Source organism: Suillus subalutaceus (genome assembly GCF_016647625.1).
Source record: "Suillus subalutaceus strain FC151 chromosome Unknown DFJ58scaffold_56, whole genome shotgun sequence".
Lineage (NCBI taxonomy): Eukaryota > Fungi > Basidiomycota > Agaricomycetes > Boletales > Suillaceae > Suillus > Suillus subalutaceus.
Genome location: NW_024540305.1, coordinates 13,679 through 38,224, shown reverse-complemented (window position 1 = coordinate 38,224; position 24,546 = coordinate 13,679). Strand labels below are relative to the sequence as shown.

The following is a 24,546-nucleotide window of genomic DNA, read 5'->3' as shown; positions in this document are numbered from 1 at the left end:
CTTTTCCTCTAGGCAAGGCAAAATATGCCTATGACACTCATACATGCCTAGCACTGGTATGTTTGTCACAGCGGAATGCAGGTTCGTTGTCGGTAACAATTTCAGTGATAGGTCCCCATCTGCAAAGAAGTTCCTCAAATAAGAATGTGACAAGGGTTTTGGTATTCTCCTTGCGTAATATGCGCCATTCTGGGTATCCAGTTAGCGTGCAATGTGCATGGACTAGTCGGTCAAATCCGCCTGCTTTAGGCATCATACAATCAATATGTGCTCTCCTGAAGATGCTGCCCAGGATCGGGACTGTCGGCGGAATGTGCAACTTGTGACTTTGCCTGATCTGGCATTCGTGACATGTCCTATTATACCATGTGATGTCGTCAATAATCATAGGCCACCAGAAGCATAAGAGGAGTCAGGTGCAGATTGAATATACTCCCTTATGTCCAAGGTTGTCGTGTGCTTCCTTCAAGATGTGAAAATGTCACAATTCGGGAACTACTAGCTGGTGCTTTCCTTGAGAATTGCATCTCCATAACTTCTCGTCAAGGATGAAGTACTGCGCAGTGGATGAGACAAATAGTTCATAGCCTTCGTCCGATAGGTCTGCGGGTCGCTTGCAAGTCTCTAAAAAGCATTGGATCTTGATTAGTCTGGCATCAAGTGCTTGTGCATTCTCTGAGTGGGGGATGGTTGGGCTTGTGGAATCAGGTTCTATGGTGTCTAGGTATGCAATGAGGGCGGGTAAACAAGTCGGCGGGTAAGGTACAGGTGCAGCGTATGGGTAGCACATTATATCAGCTCCTGCGCAACTACGGTCATTCAGAATCTCGATGCCGAACGAATATGAGCGGTCAAGCCAATCCTCATGATCATTGTCCTCGTTGGAATCTTCCTCAGCGGGTGGTCTCCTTGAGAGTCCGTCTGCTCCAGTATGCTTGGTGGCGGGTACATGAATGAGCACAAAAGAAAATAACAATATACCTGTGATCCACCAATTGATGGTCGCGTTGGGTTGAAGGTCGGGATTATTGATCATTCCTTGAATATACTTTGCATTGACCTCAACCGTAAGGTTGGTGACACCAAAGATAAAGACACAAACCGCGCGTAGCGCACGAAATAGGCTGTATAGCTCTAGTTTTGCTTGAGAGTAGCGACTTTTGACTTCCATAAGGGATATGGGTCCGAAGCGGTTTGGATAGTGCTTGCCATCTTCCCCGACTTGAAGGAGGATGAAACCTACAGCGAAGCAAGAGGTGTCAACAGCAAGGATGACTTCGCGACCGCACTCATAATCAAGCAGAAGGAGTGCGGGAGATTCTAATATTGAGTCCTTCAGAGTCTGCATAGCTACCTGTTGGTCTTCACCCCATTCAAAGGGTACGTCTTTGCAGGCAAGGTTGGTGAGAGGTTGCGTGATCTTGGAGAAGTCCCAAATGAAGATGTGCAAGACTCCGCAACTACCTAGAAAGCCCCACACTTGCATGATGGTGCGACATTCAGGCCAATCACAGATCTTTTGCACTTTGGAATCTTCCAGTACTCACCCTTCGAAGGTACACTTGTGCCCAACTATGACAGCAGTAGGAGCGGCTAGAACAAACTTAGTAGCGGATACGGTTACACCGACATTCTCGACTCGCTGGAGTATGTGGTTGATGACCTTGCAATGCTCCCATATGAAGCAATGTATGCCCAGGTTTAGCACTATGGTTTCATATGAGCCATCGGCTCTTTGATACCGCATTTTAAGCAACTTGACGGGCACATCATCAATAAATGGTGACATGAACTCTGGAATTTTGTCCTGTAGAATGAAAGCGGTATCACCTTGATATACTTGTACCGCATTAGTGTGACCTTGTGGAAGTGTTGTCAGCCGATGCGGACCCAATGGCATTCCAAAGGAAGTGAGGTCTCGTGATTCCTCATGTAGTGTGTGCTGGTTGTAACCTGAATATAAGTCCATCATACCATATACCGCATACCCAGCAAAGGATTCAGCTAACTGTTTGACAAAAGGAGGGAGTGATGAGTCTCGGATAGTTACCACATTCAGCGGTTGAAGATCGTGTACTAGGCGCAATGATTTTCCATCTTTCTTGACAACGCAGAACCAGCGTGATCGGTATGCTGCGGTAGACGGTTTGTATACACCAAATTGGATCTTTTCTTTGATGATGTGGATAACTTCTCCAAGGGTTACAGGCAGGATAGGGATAATTCATTGAGACCAAGGAATGTGGGGGATGGTAGGGATTTTGTATGGTGGTGTGACAATCATACCAGTGCTAGGCACATATGAGTGTCATAGCCATATTTTGCCTTGCCTAGAGGAAAAGAGTAAAGTGCTAGTCTCCAGCGCTATCAACTCCCAAGCTATCCGCTTTGGAACCACTTTTCTCCCATAGCGCGCAACCTGGTCTGACGCCTAGGTATTCCATCCTCCCATGTCCTGCCTATGTCCACCTACCTCCACTGGTGTGTTATTTGTCCTTAAATGTTGCTACTGATCAGTTGCAGGTCTTATTACCTGTATCCTCATGTTCCGCAGCACTGCATGTTTTATTACCTGTCGCTACATCATGCCCTCGCCAGTGTCGCTACTATTCTCGCCTACACAATTCCAAACCTGTACACAGTATGATAAAATGACCCGTCCCACATACAGTACTTCACTTCCCTTCCCCGGACCTTTGCTGGTGTGTCAGAGTCACCTTAGTTGCTATATCTTAGTCTTGGTGCAATCAATTCTGCTCTTGCCAATCTCTTTGATCGCGTGTTGCTTGACTTGCTTTAAGTGCACATCGCTAAGGATTCCCTCTTAAGTTTGACTTCGCAACATTGGGATTGCTATCGGTAGTCGTGCTACAATCTAGTCACTACCAGGCATTTCACTTGCACTGTCATATCTTACTTTCCGCTCTCGCTCTCTTTGATTTCTTCTCGCTGTAGCTAGTCGGATGTCACATAGTGCTATCGCATAAAACAACTTGCATAGCACCTCTCACTTATACACATGTTTCTCTGTCAGAACTCACTTGTAGCTGATCACTACAGCGCTACTCATTAGTTTTTGGTCTTAGGTCGCTATAGATTTTTAACCCTTCACACTATTGCTTCCCTTGATTATTAGTAGGAAGTTGCTTCAATAGCAGTCCTCTTGGGTCGAATACTACACTTGCGCCTATTTGGATAAGTAGCACTAGTTTCTAACAAGCCTAGTTTCTATTTCTCTTTCACATCAGGTTGTGACGGTCAGTTTCCACATATATGGCGAGTACTTTGCAGGAACTGGTGAATTGTGGGTGCGTGTCACTTCGTTCTGTTGTTGGAGTATTATTGACACCTATCAGGACATAGGAATAGGCAAAGGAATACATTACTTGCTAAACTTTTCATTGCATGACAGAATCTCAGATGAAAATTATAAATTAGTGTTTGAACCTGTGAGCAATGTTTTCTTTTCCAACTAGTGTCTACATGTTTTCAATACAGGTGATCTGTGAGGTTATGGCATCGTGCGACCCATCAGCCATTGTCCTTCAGTGTTGAGCAGACTCCTTGTCAGGTGATAAACATGGCTGCCTAAACCTCTATGTGAGGTATGACCAAAAGTGTTACTCTTGACTTATTCTGAACTCTTATCCAGGGTATGCCAACTGTGTCAAACTTGTGAAGTCCTTCAACAAGCCTCTGCTACTGCTTGGGGGTGGGGGTTATACAATGCGCAATGTCAGTCGGACATGAGCCTATGAAACCGGTCTCACAGCTGGCATTAAACTGGCACCAGGTTGGCCTCCTTTCAGTGCAGTTCTCTCACCTCATACTGACATGATCTAGAAATACCCATGAATGAATACTACGAGTATTTCGAACCCGACTACAAATTAGACATGAGGTCATCAAATAGGGAGGATATGAATACACCAGAGTACTTGGAACATGTCAAGACTATTGGTGACATTTTGGAGGGCCTCCTGGTATTAATATGACAGGTATGGGTTTCGAAGGTATTGGAAAGGTGTTGGAATGTTCATCAAACTACTAGATATCCCAAACATTCCGATGGACAACAATATGGATGACCTTAATCAGGATGAAGACTTGATTCCTCCTGATGTCAGGAGACACCGGCGGCTATTGGACTCTCACATCCAAGCAGACAGAGAGCTATCTGACTCGGATGATGAGAGAGAGGGGGGCGTAGAGATCACGCACATCATCGGGATCGTGACAGCAAACTGAGAAGCCACTCAAGTGAGGCGGACATTGCTGGTGGAAGGAGGTCTGGTGTTGGTGTGGGCATCTTGAGTTCGGATGCTGCAGGCTCTACTCATGAGGCTGGTCCTAGTGGACACACCACGATGGTTCGCCCCATGTTGAGTGGGGCATTTGCCGATGGAAATCAATACTCCAACCACTACAGAAAGCAGGCCTACACCTATTGAACCAGTTACTGCCAATGGTACCACAGATCATCACTCAGGCGACAAGTCGCCAAAACCAAACAGTACAGCCACAGTGGCGGTTGTTGACAACACTGCAGCAAGGAGTGTAGAAAGTTGATGACTTGCTTTGGCTGACCACTTTGTATCTTGCTTGCTATTGTTGCTGTTGTTATGCTACCGATATATTAATCGAACACCAGGAATGAGCTCACAGACAATGTGTGCTAGTTGTTGCTCAGTGGCTCCGAGTCTGTTCAATTCTGTCAACATTCACTCCAAGTCATTTGTGAGTGGCAAAATACTCAACTTCCTAATCTGTAGTACTAAGACTGCTGCCAAAGTCTTTGTCATATGCAAAAGGAACACCATCTCCAACCCTTGTTAGAACTGGCAATCACTCAAAAAGTCTCGAACAATTTAGTGATGGAAGGATGGAATGCTCATCCTGCACCTTCAACTACTGGCCCAGGCAAGAACTTTTGAACTCATTTCCAACACCCAAGCAAATCAAGTGCATTGAGCTGACTCAGAACCGCCTCAAAGGTACTACATACCAGTGATGATGAGGGTGCCCACTGGCACGTTCCAGTTCATGTTTCAGCTAATGCAGTTCTTACTAGTAGCAAAAGCAAGGCAGACTTGGAGACAACGAGAACAAGAGGCAGGCCCGTCATTTGATATGCCAAATCTGAACCAGAAACGCCCTCTCAAAGTGATTCCGGCTTTGTCCACTTTACCAACAGCTCCTAAGCCACTGACTCAGAAGTGTGACTCATGCCTCAGCAAGTACTTTGAGTATGACCTGTCTAAAATGGTCAACTCGAAAGGTGGATTTTTGGTTGAGGATGGGAAGGACTCAGAGGTGGACCAAGACTCAAGGGTGAAGGAGCAGGAATGAAAAAGACAATGAGCCAAGCAGAACTTGGAACTGTGTAAGCTTTACTTCAAGTTTTTCCTCTCTTTCAAACCACTGTAATAGCTGGGCCAACAAACAGTCCTGGCCTGCCAGTGGTCCCCTGATATTGTGTAGGACTACATATACTACTACTACTACTAGTAGTAACTTGACTGGGTGGTACTACTACTAATTACTAAAATACTAGTACTTAGTGAGCTTGTTCTTGAAGTTGTCATTGCCCATTCAGTATAGTGACAGAGTGGTGAAATTCACCTGCTTTCAACTTCATACAAAGTTACACTGCAGCATTCCTTTGACTCAGACTCTTTCTTCAGTGTGAGTCATATAATCCTTCATCTGCTTGTTGCATGCTTGTAAGATGCTTATCAAAATGAGATGTCCCTAGCATAGTCATATATTGCTTCATACATGTGTTGCACAAAGATAATGATGTGTAATTCTAAATCTAGATGTATCATAATGGGTTTTATTTCTCAACTCCACCTGGTCATATCAATTTCGGGTTGATTTCCTGATGTGATACTCACACCTTTCAACCTCTGGCAAGGTCAAGACCTGGAGAAAGGACATTATCTGGATCCTTCAGCCTTTGGTGGGTTGGTTTTCTCCGCCTTTGATCTTGAGGATTGTAAGAGTGTGCAACAGGCTGCAAAGGGATCATCATCCACTGCTGCAAACAGAATGATTCATACCAGCATTGGTTAGTTTCTCACCCCATGAACAGTTGTAGTTCTAATAACAGCCAGCAGCTACTATTATTGTCCTCGAATACTCTGCCTTTCTCCTGAAGAAGGATGATGATGACCTGGGGCACGTCAAGTCTGCCATGGACTACTACCTGAAATCCCCGACAGCTGTCACAGTGGAGAAAGAAGTGAAAGAGATTTCTAGTCAATGCTACAAGAAAGAGGAACTGGGGAGGAAAATTCTCACGTTCATCCTTGAAAACCACATGTGTACGTCCCTCGTCTCGTTGCAAACCTGGAAGTCATTTTCTGACAGCCTGCAGCAAAAGAATTGACAGCAAAGAATTAGATGATGCTCAAGCCAAGTTTCCTGTTTTTCGATGCATTTTTCCCATGCTATGTGCTTGTGTTGTGTATGATATCAAGCATGCCAGCTTCAATTGTTGAGCGGTGCAGACTGCAATGTTTCCTTGTTTCCAATCCTCTTCCTCATGCTATGTACTATACTCAGTACTCTGGCTTCAACTGCTGAGCGCTGCAGACTGTGTCGGGTTTCAACACCCATTTTTCGGATCTCATCATATCGCATTTGCTTTGTACTACATAGACTTACTGGCTTGCGCTCGTCAAACAATCGCTGTTCATTCTAATTTTCAATTATGGGAATTGGCTCGATGTTTCATGCTGAAGTGGACGGGCATGACAACTAACAATACTATCGACACTTGTTAGGACAGTGCGCCGCCTGGGGGGATGAACTCATGTACATGAAAGTCTGGGAGACCGCGGTAGACTTAAACAGACAAATCATTCAAGAGGCAATTACAGCATTGGATTATCAACTCGTAGTTGAACATAACTTTAATGGATCGACAAAGGAGAAAGATACCGGACAACAAACCTAAGGTGACAGGAGATGGCGCGGACGTATCGAGTCATTGGCAACATGGTGAAGCATACATAAACATTCTCATGACAAGGGACACACCATCAAGTCTACCATATGTTGACGAGCGAACAGGGCTAACTTCTACTACCACCTTACACGAAGGTCACACTTGGCAGGCGCGCGTGATTAGGAAGATGATATTCGATACGCTCCTAACACAGGCTTTAAATCAGTATCATAAGTACAAAGGTGACTGAAGGGGTAATGAGCATAGTCGTTACGTCGTGAATTGACACAGACAAAGTATCCATAGGAGCTGTATGGAAAGCATTGATTAGAATGACTCGTCATCGAAGCTTCTGCAGCTCGGCTTCTATGAACGCTACGATCTCCTGGACTTTAGGTCGAGCATTGAAATTGGTGGACAGACATTTTAGCCAATACTGCTTATGGCCTTCGTCAACGCCAGTGAGTTGGCGGAAGGGCTGTCTGCCACTCAATATTGCCGCCACCACGCGAAGTGCATCCATCAGCGGGAAGAACGGTTGTTGCCCACAAAGTAGCTTCAGAGTGTCAGACATGCATCGATATCGACGAACGAAACAAAATACCTGAAGCATGATACAACCATACGAATACACATCTGTAGATGTTGTAGGCTTTGTCGGTTCCCCTCCTTCGGATGGAGTAATCAGTTCTGGGGCCATCCACCACACGTTACCCGCGTGGTAGGAGTTGAATGTGGCATTGCCCGATTCTGCGAGGATCATGGAAAGACCGAAGTCCGCGAGGCAAAGCTTGTCGTTGCTATTGATGAGTATATTGGTCTAATGCATCATTTTTTCATCTTTCATGCATAATACCGCAGCCGATCAGAAACCTACCGGTGTTAAGTCGCCATGGACAATGCCCTTTTCATGCACTAAGGGTTATTTCAGTGTAGTCACGCATTAAGAAATCAAAAGAGCGTACAATACTTGAGACCAGATGATATCTGGCGAGACTGATGGCTTTGATTGAGATTCCGCTAGTCTTTCGAATTCGAAATGCTTACCATGTCTAGCTTCCGCGATATCGAAAGAGTGGGTTGCTGTTTCAGGTAGCTATCGAGAGATCCTTTTGTCATCCATGATGAAACAAACGATGGTAAGACTCCGAAACCCATCGTGATTCCGTGAAGCGAGAGAACATGATCGTCTTTCAATTTGGCCCAGACGTAGGCCTCGCGCCGTATACTCTATCAACCATAAGTGTAGTAAGCAACATTAATATGCTGTAATGTGAGACCTTACCCGTGCAATCTTTTCCAACAGTGCCGTTTGATTAGAGTCAGGGACCCTCACTACCTTAATTGCAACCTAGAAATAAACCCATCGATGTGCGTCCACGCATGCTGGGAGTTCGGGCTCACTGTGACTTGGGGATTCCTAGAAGAAGTGGACCAGTTGCATTTCCAGACGTCGCCAAAGCCACCAGTGTGATGAGGAAAATTCTGAGTTCTCTTGAGTTCCGCCTCTGGGATCTCTTTGACCGGAGTTTTGAAATCAACCTTGTGTGGCGGCATCCTTTTTTGTCTTGGATGAGAATGTGGGTCCAAGTAATACGTCGAACGGCAAATACGACTAGGTTATAAATACGGGAGCGGTCACCCTGAATGACAGATAACAGATAGATGATAAGCACATCTCCCGGACAAGTATAACACGAGTCATCAATGTTCGATGAAGAATGTGTGACATAGCGGCAGGCGCTTGCACTTAGTAAAGTTCCGTGTCAAAAAATCAACCACAGCATTGATAGGATATACTTGCCCAAGTTGATGAGCCAAAAAGGTCACGCCAGTGGGGACGGCTAGCACGGCTTTTGATTATATACCTGCTTTCGGGGAAATATTTGACACATGTGATGAAACAAACGCTCGAGAGCACGGCCAGCAACAAATTTATCGTAGGCGTTTAGCGAGTCGAAGTTTCAAAGAGAACATCATTAGCGCACGTGCGGACCCACATGTATATTATTAGTAATACAGGAACAAACACGTTACTACCATCAGGCGGGCCCCGGGGCCCTTGACTTCAGCGAGCTCGATTTTTGTCCACTTTCAAGCCAGCGGAATCGATGATCTCTGCGCCAGAATATATAATTTTGTAAGTCCATCCGGTGGGACAGAGAAACTTTCGGACAAGTTCTCGACAAGTTGATCCTTTATGCCAGCTGTCAGCGGGAAGCTTCAAGTTAAGCATTTCAATGAGTTGGGTCGAATGTGAAAATGGGAGGCTGTCAGGCTCGTTACCAGGAAGTCTTTATTTAGCGGTTACTTTTATCAGACTCTCCCAATCGACACCATGTCACCAGTTGTAAAACAAGCACTTACTCAGTCGGCGGGCGTACTCGCGCACAAGTTGCATGACACATCGTCCTATGCATATAAGTATGTCTTAACGTTTGATCTATAGGTGTTGTATTATTGTGGTATTGCTTCTGGATCCGACATCACATGCATCACATTGACATGCCAACAATAGCCGTGGGGTTAGGGTTAGCGACTTGATTCCGATCGTCCACCATGGCACCCTTCCTCGAAACAGTCAAGGTAAGCTCAAGGCGCACATTTGCGATGATCCACCCGATGAATCCATTTCCTAGTCGTTTAAAGATGTGCCCATCACCGACGATGGCGTCAACACTGTCGCATTCCTCGAAGCTGGCGATGGTGTCGTCCTCATGCTTAGTGCGTATCGCCACGTCATTCACTGCATCATCTGATTGATCGTATGCAGAGGAGCTCACTGGACTTATGAGCTCCGTTGGTTCGGGGGCGTTTTCACCCGTCATCAACGACATCCAGGGTAACATCACGGTGGGTCTTCCCAGGCAAGCGATCGTTGATCACACTGCTCATCACATCCAACTCTTCTACCAGAAAGTTCGTGGACGGTTCAATACGGCTCCCTCACAGTCTGCAACGCTGGAACTGCTGGTGGCCAACGAAAATAACAACAAAGTGGGAAGCGCAACGGAGGGTCTCATGTGGCTGCTTCGATCCCTCGCGTTCACGGGCAGATCCCTTCAGCACGCACAAAACAACCCATCAGAAGATCTCAAAGTCGCCTTCACGAATGGATATGATATCACTCTCGGGCCTATCCACCGTGGCGCTGGAATCTTCAGCATACAAGGAGCCATCATGAAAGCGGCAGGCTTGATGTTCAGCGTTCGTCAAACATTGCTCATGCGATTCATGTGATTCTAACGTTGTGGGTTGATGTAGACTGCCATTGGATATTGCCCGTCTCGCAAGAACTTCTACGAGAAGCTTGCGGCCAACCCGAATGGAGAGCCATGCTCGCAGGAGCTGCTTGACAAACAGCTCAACGATTGGATCATTGGCCTGTTAACCATTATCACGAGGATGAACCATTTCTACTCAAAGGGGAAGCATGGAGAGATATTCAAGTCTTAATGAAGTTATAGATCATCACATCGGCAATAATCCGCGCATTGTGCATTGTACAGATAAATCATCGGCGGTGTACGTCATTGGACTCTTTTGCAAATATACGGACTTGAAGATTTGCGCACTATTAATCCTCGAGATCACTGTCAGGAAATGTACCGTACTCCGTTCACTTAGTGTCTTGCCGCCCCTCGAAACAAGTTATCCATGTAAATCGGACATGCTTGTTAGCTCGATGGATCGGGGATCAGTCCTATGAGGTGCGTCCAAATCAATCATGAACCATAAAAGCGACATGTCCAAAGCAACTAAATCGACAAGCGCGCCCTGATTACATTCGTTCGTAGTGCAGACTACAGAGCAAACACATAGAAACTACATCGTTCCCATGAACATACCTCTGGGCAGTGGACTCCACGAGTTTGAGCCTGTTGGTCGCAGAAATGACTGCCCTTGAATAATACGAGCGAAATGACCGCTTTCGTATAATATGTCTGAAGCTGTGGTTGTTTGCTCCGCACTTGACTCTGCTAGGTCGTTGAGGTCAGCAGAGTAGAGGGTGTGTTTGCTCGATCAGTTTATTCTGATCGGTGAGCGTGGGGCTGTGTCATAATGATTGGAGAGAGAGTGAGCTTGGAAGGAGTGAGTGTGCGGATTTGAAGCATATATAGCATGCTTAATTGATCCTGGCAGTTAGCTGAATCGATAATGTGACACCTGTCTTGTGCAGTGCAAATCCGTGGACAAGAAGGATCGGTGTCACACCGAGTGTTCAGCAAATGACTGGGGAGGGCATATTTTCATTGCAGCGAGGATTTCCCTTCCAGGCTCCTCGTCGCTGTGGAATGGGTATGTGGTGACTACGCATCGTGAAAGATGACGGAATGATTGTCCTTGTAGCTGCGGTGTTCGGATAATTAAGAGCACTTCGCTGCTGCGATGAAACACATATGACATGCCAGATGTATCAATATTTGATCTATGCACAAGGATATTTTGTTACACTATTTGTACTGAGTTGCAGGCTGGAGGACAAACCAAGACTCGGGGTATACGTGCGAAACTCTAATGTCCAGTCCTCCTCATCCCCATCCCAACCCCTTCCTCATTCCCGCTCCAATTCCCTTCCCCGGGCCTAGTCCGATCTCCTTCCCCGTAGTTATCCTTCATTGCTCTAACACCCCAAAACGCAAACCGACACGCCGACCCATCCCCATGACCTGCTTTTCTGTACATCTGGTCGTAGCTGACGCTGAAGGAGAAGTAGCCTTCAAAAAGTTCCTTTTTCACAGGTTTGCTCGTCTTTTTGTCTGGATTCGCTTTTGTCGAGGAATCTGACCGCCTCGCCGACGTGATCAACTGTTGATCCATTGTCAACATTCTCGCACGCTCCTACCTCGCCCTCGCCCTCCCCAACCCATACGCGCTTCATCTTCCAAATCCCTTTCGCGTTCTTAACTCCACATTGAGGAGGGAGCCCCACTTGTCCGATGACACCCGGTGACACAGGACTATGATCAGGAGCGAGGAAAGAAGCGCGTTCGCTCGAGGTGAAAGTGAGTTCTGTGCGATGTTTCAAATTGCTTATCATCACATCAAAAGGGCGCTCCATCATAGGATCGAACACAGAAGCGCTTTCTGCTCTGCCTGCGTCAGAGCTGACCGAGAGGAAGCACCGAGCGGTATAGTCGTGCTTGGACTGGTAAGCGAGGATTGTGTCGTAGACCGCGGCATAGTCGGGGGATGTGCTGCCTTGTGGGAGGTAGGCTTTGACGAGGAAGGGGAGGTACATGCCATAGAGGTCGAAGTTGCCTGAGAATATGGCGGGTGGATGGGCGTTCAATGCGTGAAGGGATTTTGGGAGGGGTGGGGGGAGAATAGCTATCAGTGGCTTGTGCAAGACGAGTCAGCGGGTTGCTTCTTGGGACCATATGAGGCTGGCGGGCAGACATACCTTTTCCGGGGGCGGCGTTGGTGTTCGCACTGGTCGGACGCGGGCGGTTTGACTGTTGTTGGAGGTTGGAAGTGGGGCTGATGGTCTCGAGCGTTTTTCAGGGCGCGATTTTGTAGGGACGGCGGAACCTGAAAGCGCACGGGCGTTCATGAACGGAGTCCCGCGTGATGCTGAAGGTTGGCGATATGGCTTTGTGAGACCGCCAGAGGAGGATGGTTGTAGGAACTCGGACGGAGAAGGGGGTTCGCTGCGTGAATGCGAAGATGATTTATGCTGTACCACTGGTACACGTAGCATGTTGGCGGTGCCAACGGACGATGGAATCATGGGCGTGTGTGATATAGTTTGTGCATATGATACGTTTTGGAGAGTGACTGGACGCGTCGTTGTGTCACGTGGTCAAGAAATCAACTTTGTGCCACGCTTAACCAGCAAGTGCATGTCATGTGGTATCTGCCAATATTGCGTACGCATGCACCTTGTTCTGAATTTGTCAGTGCTGATATTGATATTCTCCGACATGAATGTGCAGCCCTCAGCACGTGTTACTATTGCCTCCTCGCACTTATAGTATATGCATTTCAAACCCATGAAAACGGTCCGGATGACCTGCCCCACATGTACAGTATAAACTTCTTGGGAATACCAATCCCCACAATATTGCCATCGGCGGTCATTGTATCCCCCATCCATTGCGGTCTCCATTTCCAGTATGGCGTATTCTGTCGACCCATGGAGAAAGCTTAGGCCTCCCTTACCGGATCATTGCATATCCTATCATGATACAGAACCATCGACGTACCCCTCAAATTGCAATATCAACACCATTAAACCGACATCCGACTTAGCAGTTTTCAGCACTTGCTCCAGACTTGCTCCACAAAAGCCATAAAGACACGGCGAATTCTCGGTATCGGAGAAACCTCGGAAATGTCACGTGTGGACCACATAGTACTGGTGAACAGTATATATGAGTATGCGGGGAGGGAGACAAGTCCTGCTCATTCCTACCTCTTGTCCTTATCACACTCACAGACCTGTGAGAAGCTAAACTACCTGCGCGTCGTTACAATCCAGATCTTACCTGGACTCGAAACCTGTCATGCCCTGGTCAGATTTCGCAAATGCAGACGTGGATGATATCGTCGAGAAGCTCACCACGGATGAGGCTATCCTACTCACCGCTGGCGTTGGATTCTGGCACACGCACGAGATCGCCCGCCTTGGGATACCCGCTGTAAAAGTCAGCGATGGCCCTAACGGTATGTCAGATTCCGTGCGCGCTTAAACACGCAATAAGACGTATGTATGCAGGTATCAGGGGTAATCACTTCTTTATGAGCACACCGGCAAAGTGCCTGCCTTCTGCCACCGCGCTTGGAGCTACCTGGGACACGGAATTGATCGAAGAAGTCGGGTTGAAGTTGCTCGCAGGCGAGGCCAAGCTTAGAGCCGCGCCCGTTATTCTTGCCCCGACATGTAACATCCAACGCGTATGTCTGCTCTTACCATCCTTTCTTTTGCACTCGTTCATGACTGGCGAACCGACTGCAGAACCCTCTAGGTGGCCGTGTAAGTTCGATATCCAGAATGACAGCTCGGATCCCATCTAATTTTGCGCTCTATTGTTCAGGCCTTCGAGAGTTTCTCAGAGGACCCGCTCCTATCCGGTCTCATTGCGGCCCGCGTATGTTAAAGGCGTTCAAAAAGGCGGCATTGGGACTTCAATCAAGCATTTCGTGTATGTTCATCACAACTATCCGACTCCGATCTCGCATGAAACCCGTCCATGCTAATTCGGAACTCATACAGGTGCAATGACAAAGAAGACGATCGCATGGCATACGACTCGATCCTCAGCGAACGCGCGCTTCGCGAGATATACCTCATGCCATTCATGCTCGCCCAGAAATATGCTCAGCCGTGGTGTTTCATGACTTCGTACGTTCACATTTCAATTTTACATACGATGATTCTCCTGGAGTACAGGAGAAGGACTTCGACACGTTTTGGCTCATACTGATCTTTATTGTCATATTTTAGGTACAACCGTGTCAATGGCACCCACGCCTCTGAGAATAAGCATCTCTTGCAAGACATCCTACGTGGCGAGTGGGGCTTTGAGGGGCTCGTCATGTCCGATTGGTACGTTCCTCATTTTCACGTATGGTCGAATAGTGACTCATGTTGCATACGGTAAATTAGGTTCGGTATTTACAGCATAGACTTGAGTATCAATGCTGGCCTCGACCTCGAGATGCCAGGTACCAACAAGTGGCGCATTCTTGATCTCATGAACAGGTCAATTGGCTCAAGGAAATTGACCGTCAGGACTGTAAAAGAGCGTGCGCGCAAAGTTGTCGAGCTTGCCAAGCGCGTCGCTCAAGAAGCACCGGAAGTGTGTACATTCTGTTCCGTCGCATGCTCTTTATTGATGACGGACACTCGTAGATCCTCGATGGAGATGGTCTCGAACGTACCGTCGAAAGCGCCGAAGACACAGCTCTCATGCGCAAAGTCGCAGGAGAAACCATTGTGTTGCTCAAAAACACTAACACTCTCCTCCCTCTGAACCCCAACAAGATCAAAAAGATTGCTATTGTCGGAGGGAATGCAAAAGCTGTCGTACTCTCTGGAGGAGGATCGGCCGCACTCAAGCCGTCGTACTTTGTGTCCCCGTATGATGGTATTACCGCTGCGCTTCCTCAAGGCGTGGAGGTGCTCTACAGTGAGGGCGCTAGCAGTATGTGGTTCATTTACATTAGAAGAACTGTGTTTTAATATCCATTCCATCAGCCTACATGGAGATGCCTACACTTGACTACGAGCTCTTCACGGCCCTCGGGTGAGCGGGGCTGGACTGGTACCTGGTACGCGCATCAAGACGACGAGAGCATGACTGCAATCAACACGCCCTACTCGACGCGTCTGGTTGACGAGACGAGGATATTCATCAGTACATCGGCACCCAAGGGCATCACGAGACGTTGGACGATGAAACTCGAGGGAGAGCTGAAGCCCCGCGAACGCGATTGTGTATTCGAGTTCGGCTTGACTGTTGCTGGAAGGGCCAAGGTGCGCTACCATATCCACGTTGCTATCTTTTCACTGAACATAGACATTGGTAGCTCTTCGTCGATGGTAAACTTGTCATTGACAACTGGACACGCCAGCGCCGTGGCCAATCCTTCTTCAGCAGCGGTTCCATGGAAGAAAAAGGCCGCGTGCCACTCAAAGCCGGCGTCAAACATCGCATCCTCGTCGAGTTCTGTAACGTCCGCGCACCAGCAGACGGTGATGAAGACGAGATGGTGATGGACAGCAACCCCGGTGTTCGTCTTGGTGGTGCAGAGGTTATCGACGAGGATGTGAAGATGGCTGAGGCTGTGGAGATCGCAAAGAAGGCTGACGTTGTTCTTGCAATTGTCGGCCTGAATGCGGATTGGGAGACGGAAGGGTATGATCGGAAGACCCTGGCACTGCCTGGACGTACGGATGAGCTGATTGAGAAGGTGCTAGCTGTGAACCCCAACACCGTCGTTGTGACCCAATCCGTGAGTGTTATCGAGATCAGGTTTTTGGCACCAATTGAATTGGCCTCGTGTTTACGCTAGGGTTCATCCATAACGCTTCCGTGGGCGGATTCAGTTCCTGCTATCCTTCATTCATGGTACTTGGGTAACGCGACGGGCGACGCGATTGCGGACGTTCTGTTCGGCAAGAAAAAACCCATCGGGCAAGTTGTCCTTGACGTTCCCCAAGAAATTGGAAGATATCTCTGCCCACGGACACTTCCACTCTGAGAATGGTGTTGTCCGTTACGGCGAGGATTTGTTCGTTGTGAGTCCGATTCACTCATAGATATTATCTCGCGCTCAAGTTCTTTGGTAGGGCTACAAACACTTCCAGCACAGAGGCATCAAACCACAGTTCTCGTTCGGGTGAGCAGCTCAGTCTCCAGTAGACAGAAAACAGGAGATTGATTGATTTCGCATCGACAGTCACGGTCTCTCCTACACAACATTCTCTTACTCGGACTTGAAACTCTCCGAGGCTGTTCTCTCGAACGGCGAATTCAGCCTGAACGCCACCGTCACTGTCACAAACACTGGCAAGCTCGCAGGCTCCGAAGTCGTGCAGTTGTACGTCTCAATGCCTGCTACGTCTGACGTGACGCACCCGCCGTTGCTCCTTCGCGCCTTCCGCAAAGCCAAAGACCTCCAACCAGGGAAGAGCGAGAAGGTGACGTTGACACTGGACAAGTATGCTGTGTCGTTCTGGGAGGAGAGGATCGAGAGGTGGGTGGTTGAGAAGGGTGTGTATGGTGTCAAGGTGGGCAGCAGCTCTGATGAACTGCCACTGGTTGGCAGCTTTGTACTTAAGAAAGGGTTTGAGTGGAATGGCCTGTAAGCTTGTAGCGATACAGATGTATTTTTGTAAAATCACAGTCAACGCAGTATGTTCGTTTTCATGCCACTGATGCCAGGAATGCTCATACAAAGCCGGGAAAGGCGTCCCAAGAGCAAACTGTGATTGCATTGTCCAAGGAACACCAAGCTAGCAGATTTCAAGGACTTTCAATGCAGCTTCCACCAATGCTGTACATCCACAGTCGTGCTTGTAGACGTAGTGGATCTCGCTCGCAGTTTGGTTTGAAAGAACATTAATATTGGGAATATTGACGTCACCAACGTCACTAATAAACATACCAAGGTGCTGCAGAGCAGAGAACGTCGAAAACGGTTTAGTTACCAACGTGTCCTTCGACGACGACGACGACCAGACTCCACCCAGTCCTTGACCATCATATTGACATCAGCCACCTCCTGCTGTTGACAGAGTCGCAAGACTGTACTTTCGGTCAGTGCTCGCTTCCGTTTACCAGTAGTGGAAACAGTCTCAAAGCGCGATTGAGATCGGGTGGTGCGTTGTGTTTTGGCTGACCTTCTGTCTGTATCGTCCCGGTCCTAAAGAACTGCGAAAGAGGGTTAGCAGTCCTGACAGCCCGTCGGGACCGCTGACCCTCTTTCGCAGTTCTTTTCTGTCTGGTTGCCCAAGCCTTGGCTGCATGCTTCGCATCCTCGAAAAGTGCACATGTTTTGCACAAGTGTTGTAGCTGGGACGAGAGCTCCGGTTTCTTTTATCAGTGCTCTCCTGGATTGATGGTAGACACGTGCGATTTCTGTGAGATCTTGGCCTACACATTTGGGACCTGCATTTATGACGGTATAAGGTGGTGTTATATGACATTCAAGGTCGGGGAGAGTATGAAAAGGGTGACTGTATAATTGATATCGCCCACCACCCACGCGGATGATTGGATATCGATCGTCGCTGCCGGAAACAGGGATGACGCTGTATCTGGTTTTGGTGTTGAGTTTCCACTGCGCGAGTGTTTGCATGAGAACTTCAAGATCTGTTTAACATAAATATACCTTAAGCGAGAAGTACTCGACGTCATCTAACGTATTGTCTGTCCTCATCAGTGTGGAGGAAAAGGATGCAATATTGATTAAAAAAATCACCTAAAGGTCGTGACCGAGCAACAAAGTGCAAGTGATCGTTCTTGGGCATGGCGGGGAATACTTCGAATAATGATGACATAGGACATAGAGTCAATACTCATCATATTCTCCTCGTCGATATGTTCCAAAGAGGAATATCCTTGACGTCTACATCATAGAACACACATCCCTTCTTGATTTTGATCGCATGTCTCAACTCATCGACGGTGTTGGCGCATGAAATCTTGACAGTGAAATTGTGGCTGCGGTCACCACCTCTGATCACGCAGTTGAGGTTGAATTCCATGTTGAGGTGTGGTGCCGGCGGTCTGACGAGGATGAGTATATCAACGGTCAGCAGATGCGCGTATAGTTCACCTCCAGGAGGGCGTTGCACCTGATGGTGTACAAGGGTCGCCGTGACGCGTAACTATCGAATACGAAGGGTTCCCCCGTTGTTCTTCCGTATACCTACTATGACAGGCCTTATTCTTAGTACTTGCGTGGTCGTCGGAGGCGAAATCAAGAGGTTGTGACATGGATGCTCAATCAGTCAATCCGATTCCAAAAGCTGGACCTTGCTAGACGTAGTAGGACATTAGCCGCTTCATGTTGCGATCTTTTGACTGAATGTTGACATCCGTAGTTCTTTGTCGACGGTAAATTGACATTGATAACTGGGCGGCACGCCAGCGTCCTTGTTCGGCCGCAGTTCCATGGAAGATGGGCTCGCATGGCGTCCTCCGTTTTGAAGATCCGCCCGTCGCAAGTTCAGGGGATTTGATTCCGGTTTGATTTGTTTATCGGGGTTACAAGCATTTCCATCATAAAGGCTCCACACGGAAGTTGTGCAGTTCGCCTACCACGTCGGACGTGACGCACCCGTCGTTGCTCCTGCGCGCCTTCGTCAAAGATCTCCAACCGGGACAGCGAGAATGTTAATCTGACGCTGGACAAGCATGCTGTATCGTTCTGGGAGGAGAGCCTGAGGATCGAAAGGTGGGTTGTCGCGAAGGTACGAAGACTGTGATGAACTCCCGTTAGTTGGCAGTTTTGTGGTCAACAAATTTGGGTTTGAGTGGAAAGGGTTGTAAAGATGCAGACGTATTGGCACAGTCGATACAATTGCAATATGGTTCCGTGAATCGGTGTCCTGAACGTAATGGCGACTAGAATGGAAAACGGACTTGATCACTCCAACCTAGATTCGAACTTGGACTAACATCGACAAATACTTCAATTTGACTTCAACGTTCTGCATGTCAGTAATTCAAGCTTCAAGACCCCTCGACTCCGGTGCACAAAATCTTTGCGATGTCACGGTTGCAACAGTTTGACATGGCAGGTCCAGCCCGTTCACGAGACTGGGGTGTGTCACTCCGTCTACCGGCCCGGACATGTAACGCCCGCTGTTCTCTTTCTGACTTCTCCTCTCTATCAACTCGCCGCCATCTTCCGATCTTTTCTGATGCAACATTTTGTGCTTTCAGCCGATTGTCATGCATCGTGACGGACTCGGATGCCCGCTACATACAATCTGCCTGTCGCGGTGAATGTACATACCCATCGCGCCGGATGACTCAAAGCCCAACCATCCGGGCAATATCATTTTGAATGGGCGTTCTAAATCACCTGATATGGTCCGTTGCTATCATCTACTATGGTGTTCTGATTCTTCCAATACTTGTCATCAGTAGCAGCACGTCCGTCGTCACGACCAATTGTACTTTGAGTGCAATCAATCAGAAATGATTGACAGAGTAGGCTGCTGCGGAATTTAACTGATTGGGTTTCGAGAACCCAAGTTGCACAAGAAGCCCGCGGTACTGGAAGAATCGTTTTTTTCATTATCAATTCCAGGACCCTCATCGTGATCACCGATCCCCGAATTGGTGATTCTTTGTACCATATACAACGTCCCCGTATTCATACTGGCTGCGGCCGAATCGTGTACGGCAGGGACGTCGTGATTGTATCACCGAGCAGCTCCCGCTGAGATCATCAGTGATTCAAAATATACCTAGACATTTATCCCATTTCTGATTCACTGACAGTTTTCCGGTGCTTACTGGACGTGCGGTCCGAGTCCATTTACCATCACATCGGATTCATGATTCCTATGAATCCTATCGCACAAGAACTGTGCAAAGAAGCCTGTCTCAGATTTCGACGTCGGTCCGTCGTGAATGCCTTCCCCCCTGAAGTCAGAGATTAGAACACGTGCGTTCTTGATATAGCAAAAGTGTTCTTGTCAATAGGTGCGTATGTGGTTTGGGGGCGATTAATTCAGTGAGTGCAATAATTATTTGTAACATGGGATCGCACTGATTTCGTCTGGGTGACCCAAGCAGCTTTCATGTATGGCTTGAGTCTGATTGGACGCCTCTATTATGATGGCATGGATCAACTCTCGAACGAGTGCAGAAGCTCCGGAGCTTGACAAGGGCTGTCAGAAATCATGAGCTGTTCCGAGAGCCAATCGTGTACTAGCGATTATTGAACTAATATCCCTTGCAGCTAATATCCGACTTTCCCCCCTCAACAAGATGTCATACCGCAACAGACTTGCACATCCGGTTCTCGTAAGACGACAGTTATTTGTACAACCATTGACTGATAGGGATTCTGTACGGGCAATTCCGCCGGCTTGACTTCTCCATCGGATTATTTTCGCCGGTTTGCGTCGATCAAGACGAGTGCGATACTGCCAGTCTCAAGCAGATGCTTGATTTCTCATGTCATGTATTGTCTGAGATTTCCGCACGCCTCTTGAATTCTGAATTACTCCAGTGGCGGCAGCGCACGGCCTTGTATTGTATTTTTAGAACAACACATATCCAGACATATCCTTGTCTGCATCTATCGGAGGTTTTCCAGAAGAAAGAAGTATGTGCTGACCTATTTTTGACGGCGTAACTCTGGACGAAAGGACTTGTCAATCTTCAAGCGCTTATCTTTGCAGGCCTGATCGACCATGGACGGTACCTCATTCGACAATGTGCCTTTGGGAATACAATGATTTTCCTGCGCATCTGTCAGCCAGCAGTTCATGACGCTGAAACGGATCATCGTGCATCGGGCTTTATGCAGCCTAAACCATATCGTACGACAAGAGGCACCAACAGAAATTCTATATCTTTTGTCTCTGGGCAAATCACAAATCAGTGATTGGACGCTACACTAAATAGTTCGTGCTAGCCGAGGAGCGTATGTAGTCCAAAAACGAGATGCAGGAAAACAGCGTATTAAGGGCGGGCAGTGCCCAAAAATATCCAGAGTTCAAAATCAGCACATTTCCCTGCATCCTCATCACAAAAACAAACATATTGACATAGGTAATAAACAGAAAAGAGCGACGACAGAGCGGAAATAATACGCGCACATAAGTCACACAAGTACGCAACAAAGCAGTCGGGGTAAATATCTATGGTGAGGCTTATTACTCATTTGCAACCTGTTTATGAGCACGTGAGCGAAGAAGAATATGGGTTATGGGAATACGAACTCTGAGTACACGGTTTTGTTGACCGTAATCTTCGTCGTCATCTTCTCCCTCGACTTCACCCACAGGACTGTGAGACTGAATAGGGGGTGGCGAGGGGGAAGTATCGTGAGGATTGGGCAAGCCAGGTCCCAGTAGAGGTTGAGATGGAGCATTAACAAAGCCAGTGTATGCATCTGCGAACTGGGTATCATTGCGCGGGGGTGACTGGTATACAGGCTGAAGGGGCATGGGGTAGTTCTCGCTCGACGAGTGACCCTGCGAGTGCCCGTGGGAACGCATACTTCCATGTGTCTGTTGGGTATACTGCGAAGGCCGGCGGTTAATATATGCTCCGTTGTTTGCGGCGGTCATAGCGGCAACTCCGGTGTCCGCCAGACCAGCGCCTTCGAGCAATTCGACACCACGAGGTCTGTATCGCCCACTAAGGGTATGATCCGACGTTTGGGGGGGCTGTGGGCCAGGACCAGCAAAAGCATGGTATGGGGTCCTGCGACTCGGCTCACGAGCGAGGTTGCCTGCACCAACACCAGCGATGCCTGGTGTACGCTGGGTTTCACTGTCTTGCCTGCTCCGAGTCCCTCCTGCGTTAGCGGTAGCAAGAGATACTGCCCCGGCCGCGTACGGATCATACTGTGTCATCTCACCCATGCCATATGTGTCAGTGGGAAGGCCCATCGGAGCCTGAGCAAAAGTCCCATGAGTGGTATCAGAATAAGGATATCCGCCACCGCCACCGCCGCCCGAACTGCCATTGTATGTGTAATCATCGAATGGCGAACGCGAAGAGGCGGCCGCCTCCGCAGCTGCTTCCGCAACGTCCCTGTCAAACTTCTGAGCACGACGGCGGCGAACGGCGTTCGTCACAAGTGCGACGAAAATCGCAACAACAACGAGACCAACGACGGTGAAGACACCGGCAACAGCCCCAGTATTTGAGAAGAACCTATCATGATGGCGGTGTTGTGAATTTCGTGAGAGTATGTTTTAATGATCGAACTCACGAGCTGGTTGAAGTGGCGGCATTGTCATTAGATGTTGAAGTGGGACTTGCAGTCACATAGGTGAAGCTGGTAACTACGACACCGTCGCTGGTTGATGTGTAAGATGAAGCAGTAAGGGTGGGTGTTGTCGATGTTGTTGCAATTGTGGTAGGAGTAGTAGCAGTAGTAGCAGTAGTCGAGGTAGAGCTACTGGTCTGGGTGGATGAAGTGCTCGACAAAGTCGAACTAGTTGATTGCGTCGTGGACGAGCTTGAGGTCGTACTACTAGTGGCCGAGGTTGAGGAAGAAGTAGAGGTAGGAGTAGTACTGGTGGATGTAGTCGTTGGTGTCGGAGTAGGAGTCGGCGGCGGCGTAGTTGGCGGCGCCGTCGAGACACTCCTGCGCTAGAGTTCCAGCGAACTAGATCTAAGCTGATAAATGGAAGAACTCACCCAAGGGTTGGTGTGAGGGTTGGTGGTGTTACTGTCACTACAAAGGCGTTGTCTGATGAAGTGTATAGATACCAAGCGCAATCGTAGACTTACGAGGATTAGACATTATCTGAACCTAAATGAGTGGATCTTTTGAAAAGATCAGAACTTCAATAATTCAGGAATCGATGTGTCGACCTGCTCTCTGGACCAGCAAGATCAGGTAGTAGGACGTTGTGGTCAACGAACAACACGATTCGTGTGCATGAGAAGTTTTACTTGTGTAGTTTGAGAGCAGTTAATCAGGCTTCCACGCCTTTGTTGTTCATATCCTTATGTAAGCGGGCACGGCGTTAGATGGGAAGGCACGTAGCACGAGGCAGTGGAGTCTGCCCAGCCCATTAAAGAACGTGGAATACTGACCCCACGGCGAACATGCATAATCAGACTATCAATACAGTCACCCTTAGTCCTGCTTTCGCTTTTTCTGTCAAGGTTCCTCCTCCTGCTCACTGTCTCCTGAACTCCCATCCTCTTCCAACGGCATACTCTTTAAGCCTTTCATCTTCCGCGTTTGGAGCTTGTTGAGATCTTGCTTCGCGATGTGCACCCGTCCCCTCAAATCGCCCATTTCGTCCACTTCCATGTTTTTCTTCTTCTTTCCAAGACCCTTCTCCAGGTCTTGTTTCTTCAACTTTGGTCGTCTCATAGCAGCCTTCCACATCTCCGGATCGGCGGCTTGATGGCGTCTCAATGATAGGTCAAGGAAAGGGCCCATTTCCGTCAGTTCGACTCGTGGTACACGCGTTCCCGACGGAAGTAGTTTCACGGTGTATGTCCGCATGTGGATTTTGGGTAGATTTTGGACGTCCTCTTCCTGGGAGTCGCCTAGAATAGGATTTGCTGTTTGTAGCGAGGGAGCAGGTGCGATGCTAACGCTGATGACATGCTCCAATCCTGGTAGACATATCGAATCGATGACTTCTCCATTGAAGAAATCCATGAGCAAGGATTTTACTTGAATAAATCGTGGATGGGTATCGAATAGTTCTGATGCGAAGTGCATCATGGGCTTATGTCCTGGTGTTGATTTTGGTGTCTACCGCGCATAAGAATTTTAGATCACAGCAAGGGGACAAAGACTCACTGTGAACTCTGCCATGCTAACAAACTTGTCTACTCCAAGTTCGCACATATCCAGTAGTCTCGAGTCGAATGTACGCGCGATGATAAGACCTGCAGGTCTCTTTTTCGTAGACTGGCCCACGAGGAACATGGACGCATCATTTTTGCCCGCCCAAAATTCAAGGGACGAAGCGTCCTCAAAGGGGTGAACGGTGTTTTTCTTCGAGAACGATATTGCGTCTGGTCGTTTGAGTGCCATCTAGTTGATGATTAGTCTCCAACCTCAAGGGCTTTCGAACGATACCTACCAGCTCTTTCATCACACCGTTGACAATCTCCCCTGTATGAGTTCCTTTACAAATATCGCTGTCCGAACATCTTCGACCTCCTTGGCTTCACGAGCCTCCAAAGCCCGTTTTGACCTGGCATTGCGTGGTTTTCTGCAACACACTCTTTAGCAAGCGCACATCCTTTTGAAATCACGGGGACTTACACCGTTCTCAGCATACTCCCAAGGACCAATCTGTCAAAAAAAATCACTTGAAGTCACAATATTAATGGAATTTTCCAGCTGCAATCAACCTTCCATTTTAGGAAAAACACAAAACGTTGTTGTGCCATATTTATGTTTTATCCCGCGAATAT

The 24,546-nt window shown here is 48.0% G+C and overlaps 8 protein-coding genes across 8 annotated transcripts; 4 read left to right on the top strand and 4 right to left on the bottom strand.

Annotated features, from left to right (window-relative positions):
* Nucleotides 1-3,851: 3,851 nt before the first annotated feature.
* Nucleotides 3,852-4,248, top strand: DFJ58DRAFT_841618 (uncharacterized protein; the record flags this gene model as incomplete). Its single annotated transcript, XM_041392727.1, has 2 exons — nt 3,852-3,934; nt 3,999-4,248. 2 exons carry the CDS (start codon nt 3,852-3,854, stop codon nt 4,246-4,248), a joined length of 333 nt encoding a protein of 110 aa, XP_041243650.1.
* Nucleotides 4,249-5,010: 762 nt separating this feature from the next.
* On the top strand, nt 5,011-5,349 carry DFJ58DRAFT_841617 (uncharacterized protein; the record flags this gene model as incomplete). The annotated part of the gene is made up of 1 exon (XM_041392726.1): nt 5,011-5,349. The coding sequence occupies one exon, from the start codon at nt 5,011-5,013 to the stop codon at nt 5,347-5,349; it is 339 nt and encodes a 112-aa protein (XP_041243649.1).
* Nucleotides 5,350-7,044: 1,695 nt separating this feature from the next.
* On the bottom strand, nt 7,045-8,915 carry DFJ58DRAFT_789484 (kinase-like domain-containing protein). The gene is made up of 8 exons (XM_041390216.1): nt 8,757-8,915; nt 8,357-8,701; nt 8,238-8,303; nt 8,000-8,182; nt 7,918-7,948; nt 7,830-7,867; nt 7,557-7,772; nt 7,045-7,508 (listed from the first exon to the last, which is right to left on the bottom strand). The coding sequence occupies exons 2-8, from the start codon at nt 8,507-8,509 to the stop codon at nt 7,293-7,295; spliced, it is 903 nt and encodes a 300-aa protein (XP_041243648.1). The 5' UTR covers nt 8,510-8,701; nt 8,757-8,915; the 3' UTR covers nt 7,045-7,292.
* A 596-nt stretch (nt 8,916-9,511) lies between these two features.
* Nucleotides 9,512-10,408, top strand: DFJ58DRAFT_728175 (glycolipid transfer protein; the record flags this gene model as incomplete). Its single annotated transcript, XM_041385560.1, has 5 exons — nt 9,512-9,538; nt 9,592-9,676; nt 9,726-9,805; nt 9,869-10,159; nt 10,217-10,408. 5 exons carry the CDS (start codon nt 9,512-9,514, stop codon nt 10,406-10,408), a joined length of 675 nt encoding a protein of 224 aa, XP_041243647.1.
* A 750-nt stretch (nt 10,409-11,158) lies between these two features.
* On the bottom strand, nt 11,159-12,683 carry DFJ58DRAFT_883639 (uncharacterized protein; the record flags this gene model as incomplete). The annotated part of the gene is made up of 3 exons (XM_041394596.1): nt 11,159-11,761; nt 11,799-12,293; nt 12,357-12,683. 3 exons carry the CDS (start codon nt 12,681-12,683, stop codon nt 11,468-11,470), a joined length of 1,116 nt encoding a protein of 371 aa, XP_041243646.1. The 3' UTR covers nt 11,159-11,467.
* Nucleotides 12,684-13,458: 775 nt separating this feature from the next.
* On the top strand, nt 13,459-16,766 carry DFJ58DRAFT_716496 (glycoside hydrolase family 3 protein; the record flags this gene model as incomplete). The annotated part of the gene is made up of 15 exons (XM_041384225.1): nt 13,459-13,618; nt 13,671-13,849; nt 13,911-13,928; nt 13,990-14,026; nt 14,055-14,097; nt 14,169-14,297; nt 14,400-14,501; nt 14,562-14,754; nt 14,808-15,103; nt 15,185-15,431; nt 15,485-15,910; nt 15,971-16,063; nt 16,098-16,196; nt 16,248-16,297; nt 16,358-16,766. The coding sequence occupies 15 exons, from the start codon at nt 13,459-13,461 to the stop codon at nt 16,764-16,766; spliced, it is 2,481 nt and encodes an 826-aa protein (XP_041243645.1).
* Nucleotides 16,767-21,171: 4,405 nt separating this feature from the next.
* On the bottom strand, nt 21,172-23,084 carry DFJ58DRAFT_393782 (uncharacterized protein). The gene is made up of 5 exons (XM_041380176.1): nt 22,891-23,084; nt 22,798-22,834; nt 22,367-22,744; nt 21,366-22,308; nt 21,172-21,314 (listed from the first exon to the last, which is right to left on the bottom strand). Exons 1-5 carry the CDS (start codon nt 22,901-22,903, stop codon nt 21,300-21,302), a joined length of 1,386 nt encoding a protein of 461 aa, XP_041243644.1. The 5' UTR covers nt 22,904-23,084; the 3' UTR covers nt 21,172-21,299.
* Nucleotides 23,085-23,266: 182 nt separating this feature from the next.
* DFJ58DRAFT_906316 (Brix domain-containing protein) lies at nt 23,267-24,495 on the bottom strand (the record flags this gene model as incomplete). Its single annotated transcript, XM_041395003.1, has 5 exons — nt 24,395-24,495; nt 24,260-24,341; nt 24,210-24,236; nt 23,924-24,160; nt 23,267-23,875 (listed from the first exon to the last, which is right to left on the bottom strand). The coding sequence occupies exons 1-5, from the start codon at nt 24,406-24,408 to the stop codon at nt 23,267-23,269; spliced, it is 969 nt and encodes a 322-aa protein (XP_041243643.1). The 5' UTR covers nt 24,409-24,495.
* Nucleotides 24,496-24,546: the final 51 nt, after the last annotated feature.

Coding starts and splice junctions, on each gene's coding strand:
- DFJ58DRAFT_789484 (XM_041390216.1), bottom strand. CDS start 8,509: ATGCCGCCACACAAGGTTGATTTCAAAACTCCGGTCAAAGAGATCCCA. Junction 8,304..8,356: donor CTAGGAATCCCCAAGTCACA/GTGAGCCCGAAC, acceptor GTTTATTTCTAG/GTTGCAATTAAGGTAGTGAG. Junction 7,509..7,556: donor ATGGTTGTATCATGCTTCAG/GTATTTTGTTTC, acceptor GACACTCTGAAG/CTACTTTGTGGGCAACAACC.
- DFJ58DRAFT_393782 (XM_041380176.1), bottom strand. Junction 22,745..22,797: donor ACCCTCACACCAACCCTTGG/GTGAGTTCTTCC, acceptor ACTCTAGCGCAG/GAGTGTCTCGACGGCGCCGC. Junction 22,309..22,366: donor GCCGCCACTTCAACCAGCTC/GTGAGTTCGATC, acceptor CCATCATGATAG/GTTCTTCTCAAATACTGGGG.